General features: G+C 36.3%; 1 protein-coding gene across 3 annotated transcripts in view; it reads right to left on the bottom strand.

Moving 5' to 3' along the window:
- Positions 1-16,231, bottom strand: part of ppfibp2a (PPFIA binding protein 2a) — a 48,776-nt gene extending 32,545 nt beyond the window's left edge. Inside the window, exons 1-4 of one of the 3 annotated variants that reach the window (XM_067419275.1) lie at positions 16,031-16,231; positions 14,294-14,380; positions 12,328-12,441; positions 2,625-2,756 (exon numbers count right to left, since the gene is read on the bottom strand). In XM_067419275.1, coding sequence (XP_067275376.1) covers positions 2,625-2,756; positions 12,328-12,441; positions 14,294-14,380; positions 16,031-16,078 — 381 coding nt within the window. In that variant the 5' untranslated portion in view covers positions 16,079-16,231. Of the gene's footprint in view, positions 1-2,624; positions 2,757-11,311; positions 11,428-12,327; positions 12,442-12,693; positions 12,778-14,293; positions 14,381-16,030 lie in introns of those variants that run through there. The other 2 variants (XM_067419276.1, XM_067419277.1) reach the window with 2 other exon arrangements.
- Positions 16,232-17,210: the final 979 nt, after the last annotated feature.

Below are 17,210 nucleotides of genomic sequence, written 5' to 3'. Positions count from 1 at the left end.
GATGAGTGATACCTGGTGGGGTCTTCTGCTGTTGTAGCCCATCCGTCCCCAATACCTCGATTGTAACGAGTGGTTATTTCAGTCAAAGTAGCTCTTTGAGGCTTCTGGTTTAGAAATGGTTTTCTGTGAAAATACTAGTAACTGAGCAGATTGTGAAATACTCAGACCGGCCCGCCTGGCACCAACAACCATGCCATGCTCAAAATTGCTTAAATTGCCATTCTTTCCCATTCTGACATTCAGTTTGGAGCTCAGACGATTGTCTTGACCAGGACCACAGCCCTAAATGCATTGAAGCAACTGCCATGTGATTGGTTGAATAGATAATTGCATTAATGAGGAATTGAACAGGTGTTCCTAATAATCCTTTAGGTGAGTTATTATAAGGTCTACCAGAAAGTTAATCACAAGATCATGCTAGCTTCTTAAAAAAAATAGTTTGCTTCATTCTGCTTTTGCAGGTCACTCGCTTGGTTAGGGTGGAACATTTCAGGACATTCGAGAACATCATTCAACAGCACATCTACTAGTCAACCAAACCACAATGAGAAAACATGCCGTCTGCTCCCCTCAGCCTAGGCTTTCTGAAATCAACTTCTTTAGACAAGTAAATATCTCACTGGCCCATTTCACACAAGCCAAGGTCTCAAATACAAGAGCCTTTGTTAAAGAGCCAAGTGACTAAATGTCTTTTCCAGAATATACTGTGTGGGTAATCATGATTTGAACACAAACCAACTTCCAATGTAGCGTTTAAAATAACTTCATCGTCTGGGTACTAATCTTTAAAAACATATCAAGTTAACTCATAATTGAATGCATAAAGCTGTCATTTGCAGAGGAACTTGGCTTTCCTGTTTCAACCATAATAGCTTAATAACCTATAAAAAAACTAAACAAAAAAAAAACATAACTTAATGTCAGGCACCAAAAGCAGTGACAAAAATAACTGTAAATTTCAGAAGCAAAGACAGCAAAAAAGTTCTAAAATGTCAACATTCAAACATAGCTTCCTGTAGCATCTTTCACACCAAAGGAAGCTGTGTTCTAATAAAAGTCAATAGTCGTCTACTGTGTCTAGCACGTGGATGAAAAAGCTTTCATATGAGACGCCATGTGACACCAACATCGTGGTAAACTAGATGGTAAACTGGCCTATCTATAGCAGGTAGAAGACCGTGACCTTGTGTGTGTGTGTGTGTGTGTGTGTGTGTGTGTGTGTGTGTGTGTGTGTGTGTGTGTGTGTGTGTGTGTGTGTGTGTGTGAGAGAGAGAGAGAGAGAGAGAGAGAGAGAGAGAGAGAGAGAGAGAGAGAGAGAGAGAGAGAGAGAGAGAGAGAGAGAGAGAGAGAGAGAGAGAGAGAGCGGCATGCTGCTGGAATGCTCACGGCTGAATTGGTGCCATTTTTTCACTGTATGAAGCCAAGCAGTTGTCAGACGTCACACTGAGGTCATTCTTAACACTCTCTCTATGCTAAAAACACTCTGGCTATTTGTCAGTTAGATTCAGCTTCTAGACCTCTCTAGATCATTACCAAGAAATTTGTTCTGCTTGTGTTGAATGAAGACCATTATGTTTAAATTAAAGGTGCACGACCGCACAAACACATACAGCTCATGCCAGCACATCGTAATGCCAGAGGAAAGGTATATTTTAGGTCAACCAGTTTTGTGCCACAGTAGTCACTATATATGAACACTGTAATCACATGAAAATAGCGCACAGTAAATTAAAAGACATGCACAAACACAAGCTTGTAAGCACTCTGTTGACCACTTTTGTGCAAGCAACTGGTTTAACACTTTTAAGTTTTCTCTACAAATACATTTTTACAAGACTTTGTTTGCAATATTCTGATTCAAAACACTTCACAGTTTTAAAACATAGAGGATTGTATGGATATATTTACTTTGCTTGTTCACATAGTTTCACACACCTACTTACAGTATAAGTATTGATAGATTAATAAATCTACTAATGTTAATCTACTAATCTACTAATACTAATCTACTAATCTGATATGTGGCCCTTTTTAAATTATTGATAAAACAAGTCCACCTTAACAGTAGTGTTATTTTTTTTGTGTGTGTATGAAAATAGATGACAATTTCATTAAAGCAATGAATTTACATCTTATCATTATTCCCCTGCTCTCTAGAAAAGTATCAGCACTTAACAAAAGATCTGCAGAATTTTAGTTCTATGTAGCAAACATGCAATTTTTTTAGCCTGAAAACCAGTAGGCTTCAGACCCTCCATTAAAAAAGGGGCAAATTTTGAACTTTTGCAGTACAATCGACTTGGATTTTTAAGTTATTTCAACTTACAGTATGTTAAACTGACTTTAAAAAATGAGATACATCTTTTATAACTAATAAAAAAAGTTTAACATTTCTTAACTTATTTTGTAAGTTACAAAATGTAAAAACATGTTGTCATAACTTATTGAACATATAATTTTTTACAGTGTGGGTATTACTTTAGTGACTGAAAATGGCTGAGATGGCAATGATAATGTCCACAATGTAAACAGGCTATGTTCTTACTTCAGTTTGCATCTTTTAATCTACTTTGTGTGCAATGTGAAACTTTTAAGGTTTATCTTACATTTCATCAGATTTGTACCTCAGCTTTATGTTGTCTCTCAGAACTGTTGATGTGTTTGTCCTCCATGTTCCCCAGCTTCAGTTTTAGACAGGACACTTCCTCCATCAACCCCAGCTTCTGTGACTCTAGAGAACTCCTGCTCAGAAGCTCCTATGAGAGTCCACACACAGACATACTTGTAAACACACACATATAGCTTAAACACAAAAAAAAAGGTAAAACGAAGAAACCGTCTTCTGAAGAAGGCACAAAGTCCGTTCAAAATCTCTGTACTTTGCTGTTCCACAACGGCTAAATATACATAGGTTATGAGGGCTAAATTTATCTGCTTCTCTTGCAGGGACTGACACATGCGAGAGAGCAAGAGACAGAGCTTGGGTGCTCTGATCATGGTGGGAAAATACATTACTTTTAAGCATATTAAACAGAAACGGTGTGAAAATTAAGTGACTGAAAAGATAATGTTATGTGAAAAACACTGAATTATAGACAAAATGAAATGAAAGAGATATTTCTGGGAAATATTTTACAGATATTTTGGTAGCACTTTAATTTACAGTCGTGGTCCCCATGTACACACTAGAGCTGTAGTACTCGGGTCTTGGTCATGAGACCAGTCTTAAGATAATTTTTTGAAGGACTTGGTCTTGTCTCGGTCTCGGACTTAGAGGACTCTAAGAACAAGAACAGTCAAGACCACAACAGCAAGGATAATCACTAAATTACTGGTGCATTGTCTGATTTAACACCATTAATGTGATTTGATGTAAAACTTACTGCTCAAAATGCAATCAATAACTTCTTTGAAAATGTGATTTCGGTAACACTTTAGTATGGGAAACATACTGTATTCACTATTAACTATGACTTTTGCCTCAATAAACTCCTAATTTATTGCTTAATAGGTAGTTTTTGTAGCATTTAAGTTTGTGTATGGGTAGGATTAAGGGATGTAGAATAAGGTCATGCAGAATAAGGCATTAATATGTGCTTTATAAGTACTAATAAACAGCCAATATCATAGTAATATGCATGCTAATAAGCAATTAGTTATTAGTTAACCTCTTAAGCTGACTTCCAAATTTTGAAAAAATCCTAAGAAATGTATACTCAGACTAAAACAAATACAGTTTGTGAATCCTTTGCACTAAAAGCATAATTATGGTCTCATTTGAAAGCAGACACCTAGCAGTTTACTGTAAAGTCAAAATGATAATATTTTTTATAATAAAAAAAAGCTATAATAAGCTTCAAAGTTTTGTAAAGTTATTAGAAATTTATTTGTATGACATATCTTTATGAAAATAAAATTGAAGTGGGCCTTGGAGAAATCTAAAAATGCACTACAGCTAAAGCCACAAGTCTGACCATGTTATATTTCAGATCTGAAGATGATAAGTCTAAAACTCTGAATTTTATTAAACGTTTTACAAGATCGTTTCATGTGATTTTATTTTGAGATATCTCTGAAATATCAACTGATGTTTATTGCCATGTCTTCTCAGCTTTCATTCAATCTATTGCCTCTATTGTTTAGAGGTGCAAACTGCCCCATTCAGTTTGTCTCCCCGGCACACATTCACACTTCTGCGGACTGGTTATGGCTCTAATTATCATTCTTTTGTCTGCATTATAATTACTAACGATTCTCTATTCAAACTGTTCTATTCAAACCTCATTTCTAAATCAAACCTCTCACTTTACCCCCACTGAGACTCTATCGAATGCATTTCGTCCAAATAAGCATTTCAGTAGTTTTACATTTAGAAAATGTTCATAAAAATAAAGTATTTACTCAGTGGCAGGTGCATCTAGGGCAAGCTAGCATGTTAGCTTAGCACACCAGCAAAACAACAATTTATACGATTAAAATCATGTTTTATTCAAAACTTGCTTCATATCACTTTATAATTTATATGTTGAGTATTTTATTTAACAATATGTGATCTCATATACCTTCGGGTCAAAAAAATCTGACAGAAAATATACAATGCTAAAAGCTATGTGGAATAGCATTGCATTATAAATATCATCTATTATGAAACCACCCAACATGGCATAAAGAACACAGACCAACCATATATTGCCGCGATTGTGTGTTTATTGTCTTAAAACGTGTCTATCTGCATAAAATAGCGATATAACGATCTCAGGAAGCTGTTTTGGAAATGTCATCCCAGCTAACAAAAAAAGGTCCCCAGAACGTCCCCTAAATGGCCTCCGCGAACGTCCCCCGGACGTCCATGTGTAGGGTCCTCTTGACGTCCCGCGGACGTCCTCAAAGACGTCCTCCGGACATTCACGGGGACGTTCACAGGACGTCAAGCGGCCATTCAGGACGTTTATGGGACTTTCTATTTACCAGCGTTTTATTCGATTTTATTTTGCATTACTAAATCTAGATACTTCCTAAATGTCATATGGTGTGTCTGTTCTTCGTGAGCTAAATTTGGGGTGAATTTTCAGTAGTACAGCTTTCCAGCGCCCTCCGGCTGCCAGAATGAATTGAAAACACAGCATAACACAGTCTACTGCGCTCATAATCATACATCCACGGATTTTGGATAAAGATTGAATAAATAATACTTCTCTGTATAGAAATTTGACTCAAACATGTGAGAATCTATCAATATTTCTCCACATCTGCACACATTTGAAGTAAAAGCCCTGAGGGAAGTTGTTTTGTCGAGTGTCTTCATGACGACCACAGAGGAGTATTTTATGAATGGGAGCAAATGACGCGCATATTACAATCAAAAGGTAGCGATGCCCAAGATCATATTCATAACTCCTGGCACATATTAACACATTACGGTCACTATACGACTTTGAGAATAAAACAGAGGTAAAAAAATTAAACTTTAGTCTTAGATCTTTTTAATGATGTATAGTTTGTCAAGGTAATTACTTACACCTGATAGTAATTTTGAGCTAATTTAAGCAAAGAGAGTTTCAGCACGTCCTCGTCCTCGTGACGGTTATCAGGTAACTGAACCTAAAATAGCGTTACCGTGATTTCTTTTGTTACTGGGCTGACGGGTTCAAAAGCAATGCAGCATTGTCTCAAAAATGCCGAAAATGTATATAAATGGTCAAAAATTCTGAGATTTAGTTTATTTATATAACATATAATTAAGCAATATCACAAGAGAAAGAGCTGTTTTCATGAATATATTAACAGCTCTATATTGTGTCGTACTATTCTAATTAAATGTATTCATTAAATATAAGTCATTTCTCAGACAGTAAGTCTCAATATGGATCTTATAGATGGATTTAAGGAGTGCTGGTCTGGTCTTGGTCTTGACTTGGTCTCACCCTGCCTTGGCCTTGGTCTTGGTCTCGGCACATGCAGGTCTTAATCTCAGTTTAGGTGGTCTTGACTACAGCACTAGTACACATTATGTGTTTATAATAGTAATAACAATACATGAATAATAAGTAGGTACTAACCCTGAACCTACCCCTAAACCTAACTTTAACCCATGTAGTTACCTTATATTAACCAGTACTTTCTTAGGCATGTACCTTAACACGAAAGACTGAACATGAAATTGTGTAAATTAGCTTGTGTGAAAAAGTATTTTCTTATATGAAAACAACCAAATCCAAATTCAGATCAATCCTAACTTATAATCACACAAATTCCGGCATGCCACCAACTGCTAGAGCCCTGTTTTCAAATGACTGGCTGATTTTTATTTTTTATTTTTTGCAGGTCAACTTAATAAGTGGTTGATCTTTTGCCATAAAAGTTTGAGCACCCCTGGTGTAAAACATAAAAGCAACATCTTGCCTCCTTTGATCTTGATGGTTAAACTCAGACACAGAACAGGAATCTATTCCACAATACAGAAGCCCAAAACCTTTTCAAAATGTCAGTAGCTGGTGCTGAGGGGTTTTACGTGAGCTTTGAGACTTTCAAAGACAACATATGGAAAATATTAGGCCAGTGTCACTGGAATTGGATTTGCCTTTGAAGGCCAAAAACCTCAGTGACCACAGGCACATGCCCTAAAAAGATTCCAATCTGAACGCTGGAGATTTAATCAGCCATAGAGCTTTCAAAGCTAAGACGAGTTAAAAGAAATATGCAATTAGCTTACAAGGAAAATGAGATTTACAAGCAGAGGGAAGTTCATTTAGTCCTCGAAAATGGTATGAATAAGTACAAGAGTCTTAACATGCCTTGAAAATGTTAATCTTTATAAATGTTCCTAATGCCTCTAGCAGGACTGCTAAATGTCAAAACTTCAAGACCACTCTATGCTTCTCTCACTTTTTTATACTTTTTTTTTTTTTTTTTTGCTGGACACATTAATATTTATTGTATCTAATTATGAATATAATTAACCAACATAAACTACCCATGAGCAATACATACGTTACTGTATTTGTTATTCTTTGTTAATGTTAGCTAACTCATTCCCGGACAAAATTTGAATTTTCCAGGTTTCTGTGTTTTCACTGTCAGACACTAAAGGGCGCTATAATGCATTTTCTGAATGTGTACAGAATTTCCTGATAAAAACACAAACGAGGAAGACGCAGTAAAACCAAGCGGCAAACTCCCGCAGTTTCTCGTGAAGCCAATATGGAAGTGACTTAAACTGCAATTAATCAACTGGCCACTAGGGACAGGCTCCAGAAGGTTAAAATGCCCACATTTACAGCAAAAAAAAAAAAAAAGTTTACAGCCTGGTACAAATTGTGGTTTGGGTCTATATGGCTAAGTCTATCCCTTATGACAACTATGAGGGGGGTGAATTTTTGTATAACTCATTCATTAACGTTACATAAAGCCTTAAAGTTCTGCATAATTAAGGGTGTGACCATTTTGATTGACAGGTGGATAGTCATTTATCTGCTGTCTGTTATTCATTGTGTAACCTCAGCTCTGCCCACGTCCCGCCTCTTTGCCTATTTTTTGTTATCCAGGTGTGACCTGCGATGATGCGTTGCCAAGATGCAGAATCTTGTGGGTGACGTCACGGACACTACGTCCATTTTTTTTACAGTCTATGAGTAAAACAAGCGATCACATGTAATCATATGCAAATGCAAAATAACGTGATCATCAACATTAAACATCATATAAATAAAAACTGTCTAATGTTACTAAATGAAATGTGAACCCAGGATGAGCTACAGTTCTGTGCAAGCATTAGGGGTGTTGATGAACTCCATCCGTGTTTGAGCATTGCTCTGAATCTGATCTGGATAAAGTTTTCACAAACACGTCATTTTCTCAGCTTTTTGTTCAAAATGTTGCTTTTTTTATGAAACTTACCCATATTCAAGCGTTGATAAAAAATAAAAAAAATGAATGAAGCTAGAATAAAACTTCAGATATTCATAAAAACATATTCTATGGGCTATTCAATTTATGTGAAAATGGTCAAAAACCCTGGAGGTGGCTAGCACTTTTTTATTTTATTTTTTTAAGGTGGGGAAAGATTTAATTAGGGCTGTCCTCGACTAAGGATTTAGACATTCGAATCAGAATTGTCGAATCTCTGTATGGTCGACCGATAGTCGAATCATCTGTGTGTGTGTGTGTGTGAATGGGTTGGGATGAGCACAACACTTGTCAGCAGAAGGGTAAACTATTTTTATTTTCCTTTACAGACTGCATACAGCAACAACTTTTAATAAAGCAACCAAAACTGCCCGCCAACTGACAGACAAACTGACAATGGCTTTCTTATTTAGGTTTAAATAGCCTAGAAGGTAATGTGGTGGATAAACATTCATAAACAGTTTTCTCATAACATGTTAAAGCCACGATCGAATTACAGAACATCACACAAATATATAAAAGAACATTTTGATAAATAAACCTTAAAAAATACCTGCGAAGCTCAGCCCCGCCACCTGACGCGCACATTATATACACGCAAGCTCAATTTTGAATCGACTGACAGAAGAGCTGCACGATGAGTGTATCTTGTAGCACAGGGTTAAATCAGTATGTACATTGACGATTTGAGTGAAATATAATATAAATTTAATATAAAACCTTGAAAAAGCGCTCTTCCTGAGTGGCCGGGGACAGGAGCTGAATGTTGCCGCCGGTGTGTGTGTACACTCATTGAACGTGTTCGAATTTTAAAAGGGGTCGCACACCGATGCTCAGCTCAGCGCCGCGACACGTCTTTAAAATATTGAGCACCCCCATATTGCCAAAATGGCACAATCCTCGTTTCATAACATCCGCAAAGATTCCCCAGACAGCAGCTGACTCCGAGCCGGATCCGATCGACCGTGAGATCGGTGGTCGAATCAGGCTCCGCATATCGATGCATCGAATCTTCGACTATTCGGGGTCACCCCTAGATTTAATATAGTTGTTTATTGTTTTTTTCATGTTAGTTCCCAGTGTATTAACTAATGTTACCAAATACACACTTCTGATTTAAATAATGTACTAGTAAATATTGAAATTATCATTAACAAAGATAAATAAATTCTGTAGTGCATAGTTCATATAAAGTGTTACCATATTTATTGTCCTCTCCTCCTTCCCTGTCTGACTGATTACAGAAAAAAAGCAATTAACTTGGTGTCTAATTCCCAAGCTAATTTCAATGCCCAGTGTTCAAACTATACCGTCGCTTTTGGGGAAGCCCTTTTCCTCAAAAGAGGACTTTTATATTCCTGCAAAAGAGGAAGTGTACTGGTCTGCTGCACTTCATTACGCAGCGCTCTGTATGTTAGGATGTCAAAAAGGTTTAAAAGTTATATTTTTGTCTGGTTTGCCTCAGGTCTAACGTCAATGTCAAAATGATTGAGATGGCGAATCAAATTAAAGTTGGCAATGTTTACATTCTCTATTGGCTTGTACACACACACACACACACACACACACACACACACACTTTTTTTTGTGACATATGGGGACATTCCATAGGCGTAATGGTTTTTATACTGTACAAACCGTATTTTCTATCCCCTTACACTGCCCCTGCCCCTAAACCTACCCCCCCCCCAAAAAATAAAAAAATAAAAAAATAAATAAATTCTGCACTTTTACTTTCTAAATAAAACTTATCCTGTATAATTTATAAGCCTTTTGAAAAGTGAGGACATGGCCAAAGTCCTTATATTGCACCCTCTCCTTGTAATACCTATGTTATACCCATGTCATTATGCACATTTTTGTCCACATATGTCACAAAAACATTCCCACACACACAGATGAGCATGTCAATCTATCGCTTAATGCCATTGCGGAGAGAGACTTTATTCTTTCCGGTGAAATCACAAAACAAATTGCTCACAAATGTGTCTCTACTCTTAATATACAATCATTGATGAACATATTTGATAGCTTCGACACCTTCAACACAAATTGATAGGTCAAAAGGCCACCATAAATAGTCTATAAACAAAGCATCCGGCTGTCTTTGAGTTGACTTGAACAACGGTTACAGTTACTCGTCAGGGTGCAGAAGTATAACATAATTCCTGTGTTCAACTAGGTTTAAGACATCGATAGTCACGCAGGCCTATATCAACCCAGCCACAACAGATAATTGGGAATAACATGCCTTAACTTAACAGCAACATGTCCTCCAACCAATACGCCTATATAGGTGGTTTGTCACTTCCTTGAAATACGACCCATAGGAGCGTTTACTAAAGTTGCGCCCCTATCGGCAATATTTTAATTAATTAAATACGACGCACAGGATCGTATTCTAAAGTTGTGCTCCTATTGACAATAGAGCACTTTCATTTTAAAGCATTTTTCTCTTTTATCTGCTTAATATTTCAGGTTTTGCATAGCTCAGTTGGTAAAGCATTGCACTATACATCAACAACATGTGATCATGTGATCGTGAGTTCAATCCCAGGGAACACATGTGCTCATAAAGTGTGTATGCACTATAAATCACTGGGTAGGTTTAGGGATGGTGGGGTAAATAAAAAATATATTTTTGCTAAATGGAAATATGACAAATGGTGGTAAAAAGTCCAGACATTGCATTAAAATGAACACGCATTTTGGTTGGTAACAATAGTCATACGTCATTTCATGACGTCAGACGTAACGTGACACTGTCATTATTTTTACGCCAGCTAGAGGGCGCATGACGTTAAAACGTAAATAAAGGTCGTAATAAGGTGCTTGAAAAACGACCTATAGAGTCGTATTTTCTGGAAGACAGGATGCTTAACAGAGAATCAACCACACAGGCCTGGGGTCAGCTTCATTTGCTGTTCGTCCAGAAATCCAAGATCAAGAAGTGGATATTCTTTTTCTACAAATCTTTGCGTTAACATGTAGGCTACTAAACATGAGTGTAATTTGCACCGCAGCACCACCAGAACTCATGACAGGTCATGACAAGGATAGCATGTATAGTTATCTTTATTGAAGTGAATTAGATTTAATTCGCCGCCATGCATACATTTATTATATTTTTGCAATTTTACACCTAATAATCCACAATGATCATAACACAAAACTGAAATTGCACTTCAAAATAACACACTGTCAATATTTTTTGAGATTCCCCAAAATTAAAAAAAGAAAATCACATTTTCAGGGGAGTCCATGTCTTATTTAGGGGAACCTAGCTCCCTCGTAGTTTACACCCTGCCAATGCCCAAACCAACCTTATATACTATATAAAATACTGCCACCACTTAAATATTTGGATTGCCAAGGTGATGTGATGAACAGAATCCCAGAATCTCACCAAAGAATGTCCTCACAGAAGTTCCTTCTTTGGCACATCAGGTGCAGATTATTCTATTAATGTGAGCTGGTTCCTTTGAAAAGCTATTAGTTTCTATTAAAATAAAAGTAGTCTTAAGGGCAAAACTAGAGCAAATATATTTTTTATATTTTATGAACCACAAATCTAGGAAGAATTAATAGTGTTGAGTTTCTAGATACGGCTGGGATCCTCCCCCTTAATAGAAAAAAAGTAAGAAATTAACTGCCAGTAACCCAAGCTCATTAATGCATGACTGCTCATTTAAACATTCACCAAGCCTATTGAGAAACGTGGCCTTCCCAGTAAGGGTGAAGCAACTTAAGCAGGATTAGTCATAAAAAGCAGAACTAATAATGTAGAGTGAATGTGTAAAGGGTGATCTTAACATTTTGCGTGGCTCATATCAGTATTGATTCCTTTGCGAATTTGCCACAGTTATGCAGACTTGGCAAAGGGGCTGTTATTAAAGCCTGGGGATGTTAAAATCTTAAATTTAAATACAGTAAAAGTGCTGGTGGAAAGTGCTAATCAATAATACTACATAGACCTCAGCACATATTAGTTATGTCAAATTGAAAGTTGCAAAAAAAATGATTGTGTTTACATAATATATGTGTTTGTACTGTGTACAATTATTATTATGTAAATAAAAATACACACTCATGCATGTATATATTTAAGAAAAAAATGTGTATATATATATATATATATATATATATATATATATATATATATATAATATTTATACAGCATATGCATGCAATAATTATACACAGTACATGTGATTAATCACAATTAAATTATTTGACTAATATTATATAGAATTCATTCCATTTGTTATGTAATAAAACTACATTATAATGAAATTATGTCAAATAATCATTTCATGTTGACAAAAATCTCTGAGAGCTTATTTGAGAATAACATTTTGCAAATGAAAATTAAATATTTTGAAAATAAATGAAAATCTAAATATTTTCTTGAATAAATATTACCTGTTGAAGCATCTCCTCAGTGGAGTTGAGTTTGTGCTGATATTCCCCAAGAGAATTCTCCAGGTCTCTGATCTTCTCTCCCTGAGCCTCCACCTGATCCGTTAACACACTCACCTGAGAAACAGGTTTAAATCAAGTTTGTGTGAATTCGAGGTACATCATCTTTGTCCATTGTCCTACTAAAGTTGTTAAGGGTTACGGGAAAAACATTAATTTAAAACTAATCAAACTCATTATTGTATTCAAAGTCAGACTAAATCCATTTATAAAAAATATTATATTATACAGATTTTCAAGCAAATAAAAATAAATCTAGCATATGCTAGTCAACCAAGTTGATCAGGAATACGCAGTCCAAGCACTTACTCTGCACATGTACTTGCTGTCAAAATCCCAACAAGCCAGAACAGGACTAATCCGCAAAGCCATGTCTGTTCCCATGAAACACCACAATTGTACTGGTTTGGCTTTTCTTTTCTTTTAGTTCTTTTATTACCCAGTGTTTTTTTTGTACACCTGTAGTACAATGGCTTCAATTATTTTACCTGACAGCTAAAAAGCTTTTGCAAAATGTCTTTATAAAACTGACATTTATTAATGTTTAGTTTGAACAGATCAGCAGTTTACAGCTAATATAGCTCAATTTTTAAATCTTCCTACAGTGCCTTCAACATCTATCAGGTCAGTAGTTGCAGTATCTTCCTTAGAACTATAGGCTATGCAATTATACAGTACTGTAACATCAGTTTTTAAAGTAAAAGTATTTTTAAGTAGCAAGTATCGCCAGTCATCAGGTGCTTAGTCAGTTTTAGTCCCAACATATGATGACTATGCAAACAATAAATAAACAGCAGAGCTATCAGAATATTTTTAGAACAGATCAAGGGGGATTTTTTTTCCCCATGCTGGCATTTTTATTATTTAATTATACAATATAATTAAAGGAACACGCCGACTTTTGGGGACTTTTGCTTAATTACCGTATCACCCAGAGTTAAATAAGTCCATACATACCATTTGTATCTCTGTGTGTGTCATTTCTCTGTTTGGCGTGCCCACCATCAGCCTAGCTTAGCACAAAGACAGGATGTAAATGGCTACTACTATTAATCTAGCCTAGTACTCAATAAGTGACAAACTAATGCCAACATTTTTCTATTTACATTTTGTAATGTGCATAGTTACATCGTGTACTAAGACTGACAGAACATGAAAAGTTGCAGTTTTCTCGACCGATATGGCTAGCAACTATTCTCTCATTTCTGCGTAATAATCAGGAAACTTTGCTGCCGTACCGTGGGTGCAGTGGCACAATGATATTACGCAGCGCCTGAAAATAGTCCCCAGCATACTCTTTCTGCAAGGCAAGCAGGTTGGTTATGTTGACCGAAGTTAGCCTATTTTCAGGTGCTGCAGAACATCATTGTGCCGCTGAACCCATGGTGCAGCACAGAGTTCCTTGATTATTACGCAGGAATGAGAGTTCTGTTCTTAGATAAATTGGTCTAGAAAATCGCAACTTTTCATGCTCCGCCAGATTTACTACACAATGTAACTATACACATCACAACATGTAAATATGAAAATATCGGCATTTTTACCTCCAGTCTTTGTGCTAAGCTAGGTTAGCGGTGGGAGCGTCAGACAGAGTTATGGCACACACGGAGATGAGAATGGTATGTATGGACTGGGAATACAGTGAATAAGCTAAAGTCCCAAAAAGTCTGTTATAACTTTAACCAATATCCTTAAATTCAATGTTATATGATCAGCAAAATATATGTATAAATAATTTATTTCTGTCAATGTTGATTATGTACAGTATTTTTATCCAAACATACCAAAGTGTTCTAGAAATAAGTTCACATTGAATTCATACAATACTTGTATCTAAATTATCTGTTGCAACGTCATACTGTAGGTGCAAAGTAGGAAATTATTTGTAACGGACTGCCCCATGTTTTACCTGTAATACAAGAGACTCTTTATCCCCTTCTAGGCGAGACAGTCGCTCCTGGTAGCTCTCACCATTGCCTGGGCCTTGCACATTGACCTGTGGTTCACAGATGGTTAGAGTTATGTTTACAATCAGCAGAGAAGAAAGCGAAACGCTATAAACCACCCAGCTTGAAGTCCACAGCTACCTTTACAGATGTAAACAGTAAATGGCTACTTAAGGGTTTTCAAAATCCTGATTCAGTTTTTATTGAATATGCCACAGCAAGTTTGCAAAACTTCACTTTACCCAACCCACCTACAGCTTTAAAAAGGAATTTCTTAAGAGGTTTATTTTTCTAACCAGGATTTTGTACACAAGCTCCATGCAGGAATGCTGAGGGACTTGGGATATGTCAGTGATGTGTGAAATACTTAAAGGGTTACTTCAGTGATTAGCATATGGCTTTTTATCAGTAGAAACCCTGGAGTATATTCAAATAAACGTGCTATCCCCCCACAAGAGTGTTTGATTTATTGGGTTGGTTATTAATTTTTTTTTTTTTTTTTTTTTTAATGAGCTGTTTATGTATATGTGTATGCATATATGTGTATGCATATATGTGTATGTATGTATGTATGTATATCTTTTTCAAGCAATTTTACCCCTTTTTGTTTGTTTTGTTTTCGTACATTATATGTCATAATGTGTTACAGACATGTGATATACATTGTTGTGTGTTCAATAAAACGTAATAAAAATATTATTACAAAAAAAAGAAGAAGAAGAAGAAGAAGAAGAAGAAGAAGAAGAAGAAGAAGAAGAAGAAGAAGAAGAAGAAGAAGAAATATTTCAAGACAAAAGCAGAGAAAATATATATTTTTTTGGATTTGATTCAATATGATTATCAAAACACAAATGGAGTAGACTGAACCCATCAAACCCCCGAAAGCTTGCACAGTCCTAACCACTTTCTGGTTTGACATTAAACTTATACACATTTAAATATGCTGTTTATAACTGATGATCACATTATTTTTCATATGCATCTGCTTACAAATGAGATCTCTCATTTCTGCTTCTTTTTTGCTGTGTTTAGATCTGGAGATAATGTACTCATTCCCAAGATGTATAATAGTGCCCCCTACCTTATAACAGGGATAACACGGAAATCTCATCAATGGCAGGGAAGCATTTTCTCATAAACAGCGGAATAACTCATCAATGGCAGGGGAAGAGTTAAAATAACCCACTCACTAACTCACACGCATGCTCACTCATTCACTCAATTACTAAATAAATAAACAAATCATTAAGCTTAATGCAATTTGCATGCGGAAATTTCTTCAATTCTAGGTCAACTATTTCCAATGGATGCAGTAGACTAACAGAATCTGATATGTCACTTGGCCTACAACATCATTTAACCATAGCAATCTAGTATTTTAAGAATGCAGAATGTGCACTTGACATATCTGAATATTTAACTTCATATTTAGCCTAATGCAGCCATGACAACTGTAAAATAACAAACCATGAAAAGGTTGTGCATGGATGTGCATCTCATCATGCTTCTTAAGGTAGGCTACCTGTCATTCCTACACAACACCTATGAGATTGACATTTCCATGAGGCCTATATGACTTCCAGATTAATCCGCTTATGAACAAATTAAGTTGTTCTTTACATATTTCAAATGTAAGATTAAACATTTAGATACATTAGTGACACAAAAATGGAAAGGCATCCAGAAACAGACATGCTTACCTTTTTCAGCCAAGCAAAATGTTTGTAAAAATCAGCGTCCCATTCCATTTTGCAGGGCCATTATAAGATAATTCAGTCCAATACTATCACAACTATCTCAGACACTTATATATACACAGAAATAAAGGGTGTGAATACTTTTTTAAATTATTTTCTTTCTTCAAGTACACACTATGTGACTCCTTTTCTTACTCGTCTGAGTTTAGCCTTTGGTTTAGGTTCCTGAGCATCTGGTTTGGAGCAGCGGTCTGTAATATCAGGCTTCACTCCTGCCAGCTGCTCTTTTTTATACCCCTCCCTTTCCTTCTCAAATACTCTCCTCCTCCACTCTTTTCTCCTCTGCCATTTTTTCCCCCTATTGTTTCTAAACTTATCCTCACCACTTTTCTCTTTCTCATTAACAAGTGCTGTGTTTACGTGCTTTCTGTAGGGGTAACACTTTCAAACATGTGAAGAGAGAAAGTGAGTATGTGTGGATTGTTAGAGGTGGGTGCTCCAGGAGGAACATTGCCCCTCAGAGAGGCCATAGCGTCCACTTGAGAACTTATGGAGGTACCAGGCAGCCTGCTTTGTATTATACATGTGACAGTGTCAAAAATGTATTGGCGAGCTTTGTATGTTATGAATTTACCAGCAGGATATTCCATTGAAGATGCAATACTTGCAATGAGGGCGGGAAAACAAAGTGAGAATAGAAAAGAGAAAAGAGAAAAGAAAATATTTTATCTGTGAATAGGTGGATTTTTTTATTTAAAAACAAACAACACCTGACATTAAAGGTGCACTATGTAGTATTTTTGCAGTAAATTATCCAAAAACCACTAGGCCAGTGTTATATTTTTTCAGTTGAATACTTACAATATCCCAAGTGTTGAGTGAGCTGATGAGAAGCTGGACCGAGCTTGTGCTGTTGTGGGTTTCAGCCGAACGTGATCGCTGATGCTGAGAACGTGTAACCGTGCGCATGTGTGTGTGTTATAAAGAGGAGCACTGCTCGTCGTGTGGGCTGAGATGGTCCGATGGGCAGAGAGTTTGTCTCTGATTTAAGGGAGCTGAAGTACTGTGAGTTTTCTTCATTGTTTGTTTAACTAAAGTTAACTTCTGGAAGAAAATACACGGACATTGTTTTTTTTTTGGTTTTTGCTCTGGAATATAGCTGATGCAGATCGAGTAATTGTTT

The sequence above is a fragment of the Pseudorasbora parva genome, chromosome 16 (assembly GCF_024679245.1).
Source record: "Pseudorasbora parva isolate DD20220531a chromosome 16, ASM2467924v1, whole genome shotgun sequence".
Taxonomy (NCBI): Eukaryota; Metazoa; Chordata; class Actinopteri; order Cypriniformes; family Gobionidae; genus Pseudorasbora; species Pseudorasbora parva.
This window is presented reverse-complemented; position numbering and strand designations above follow the sequence as displayed.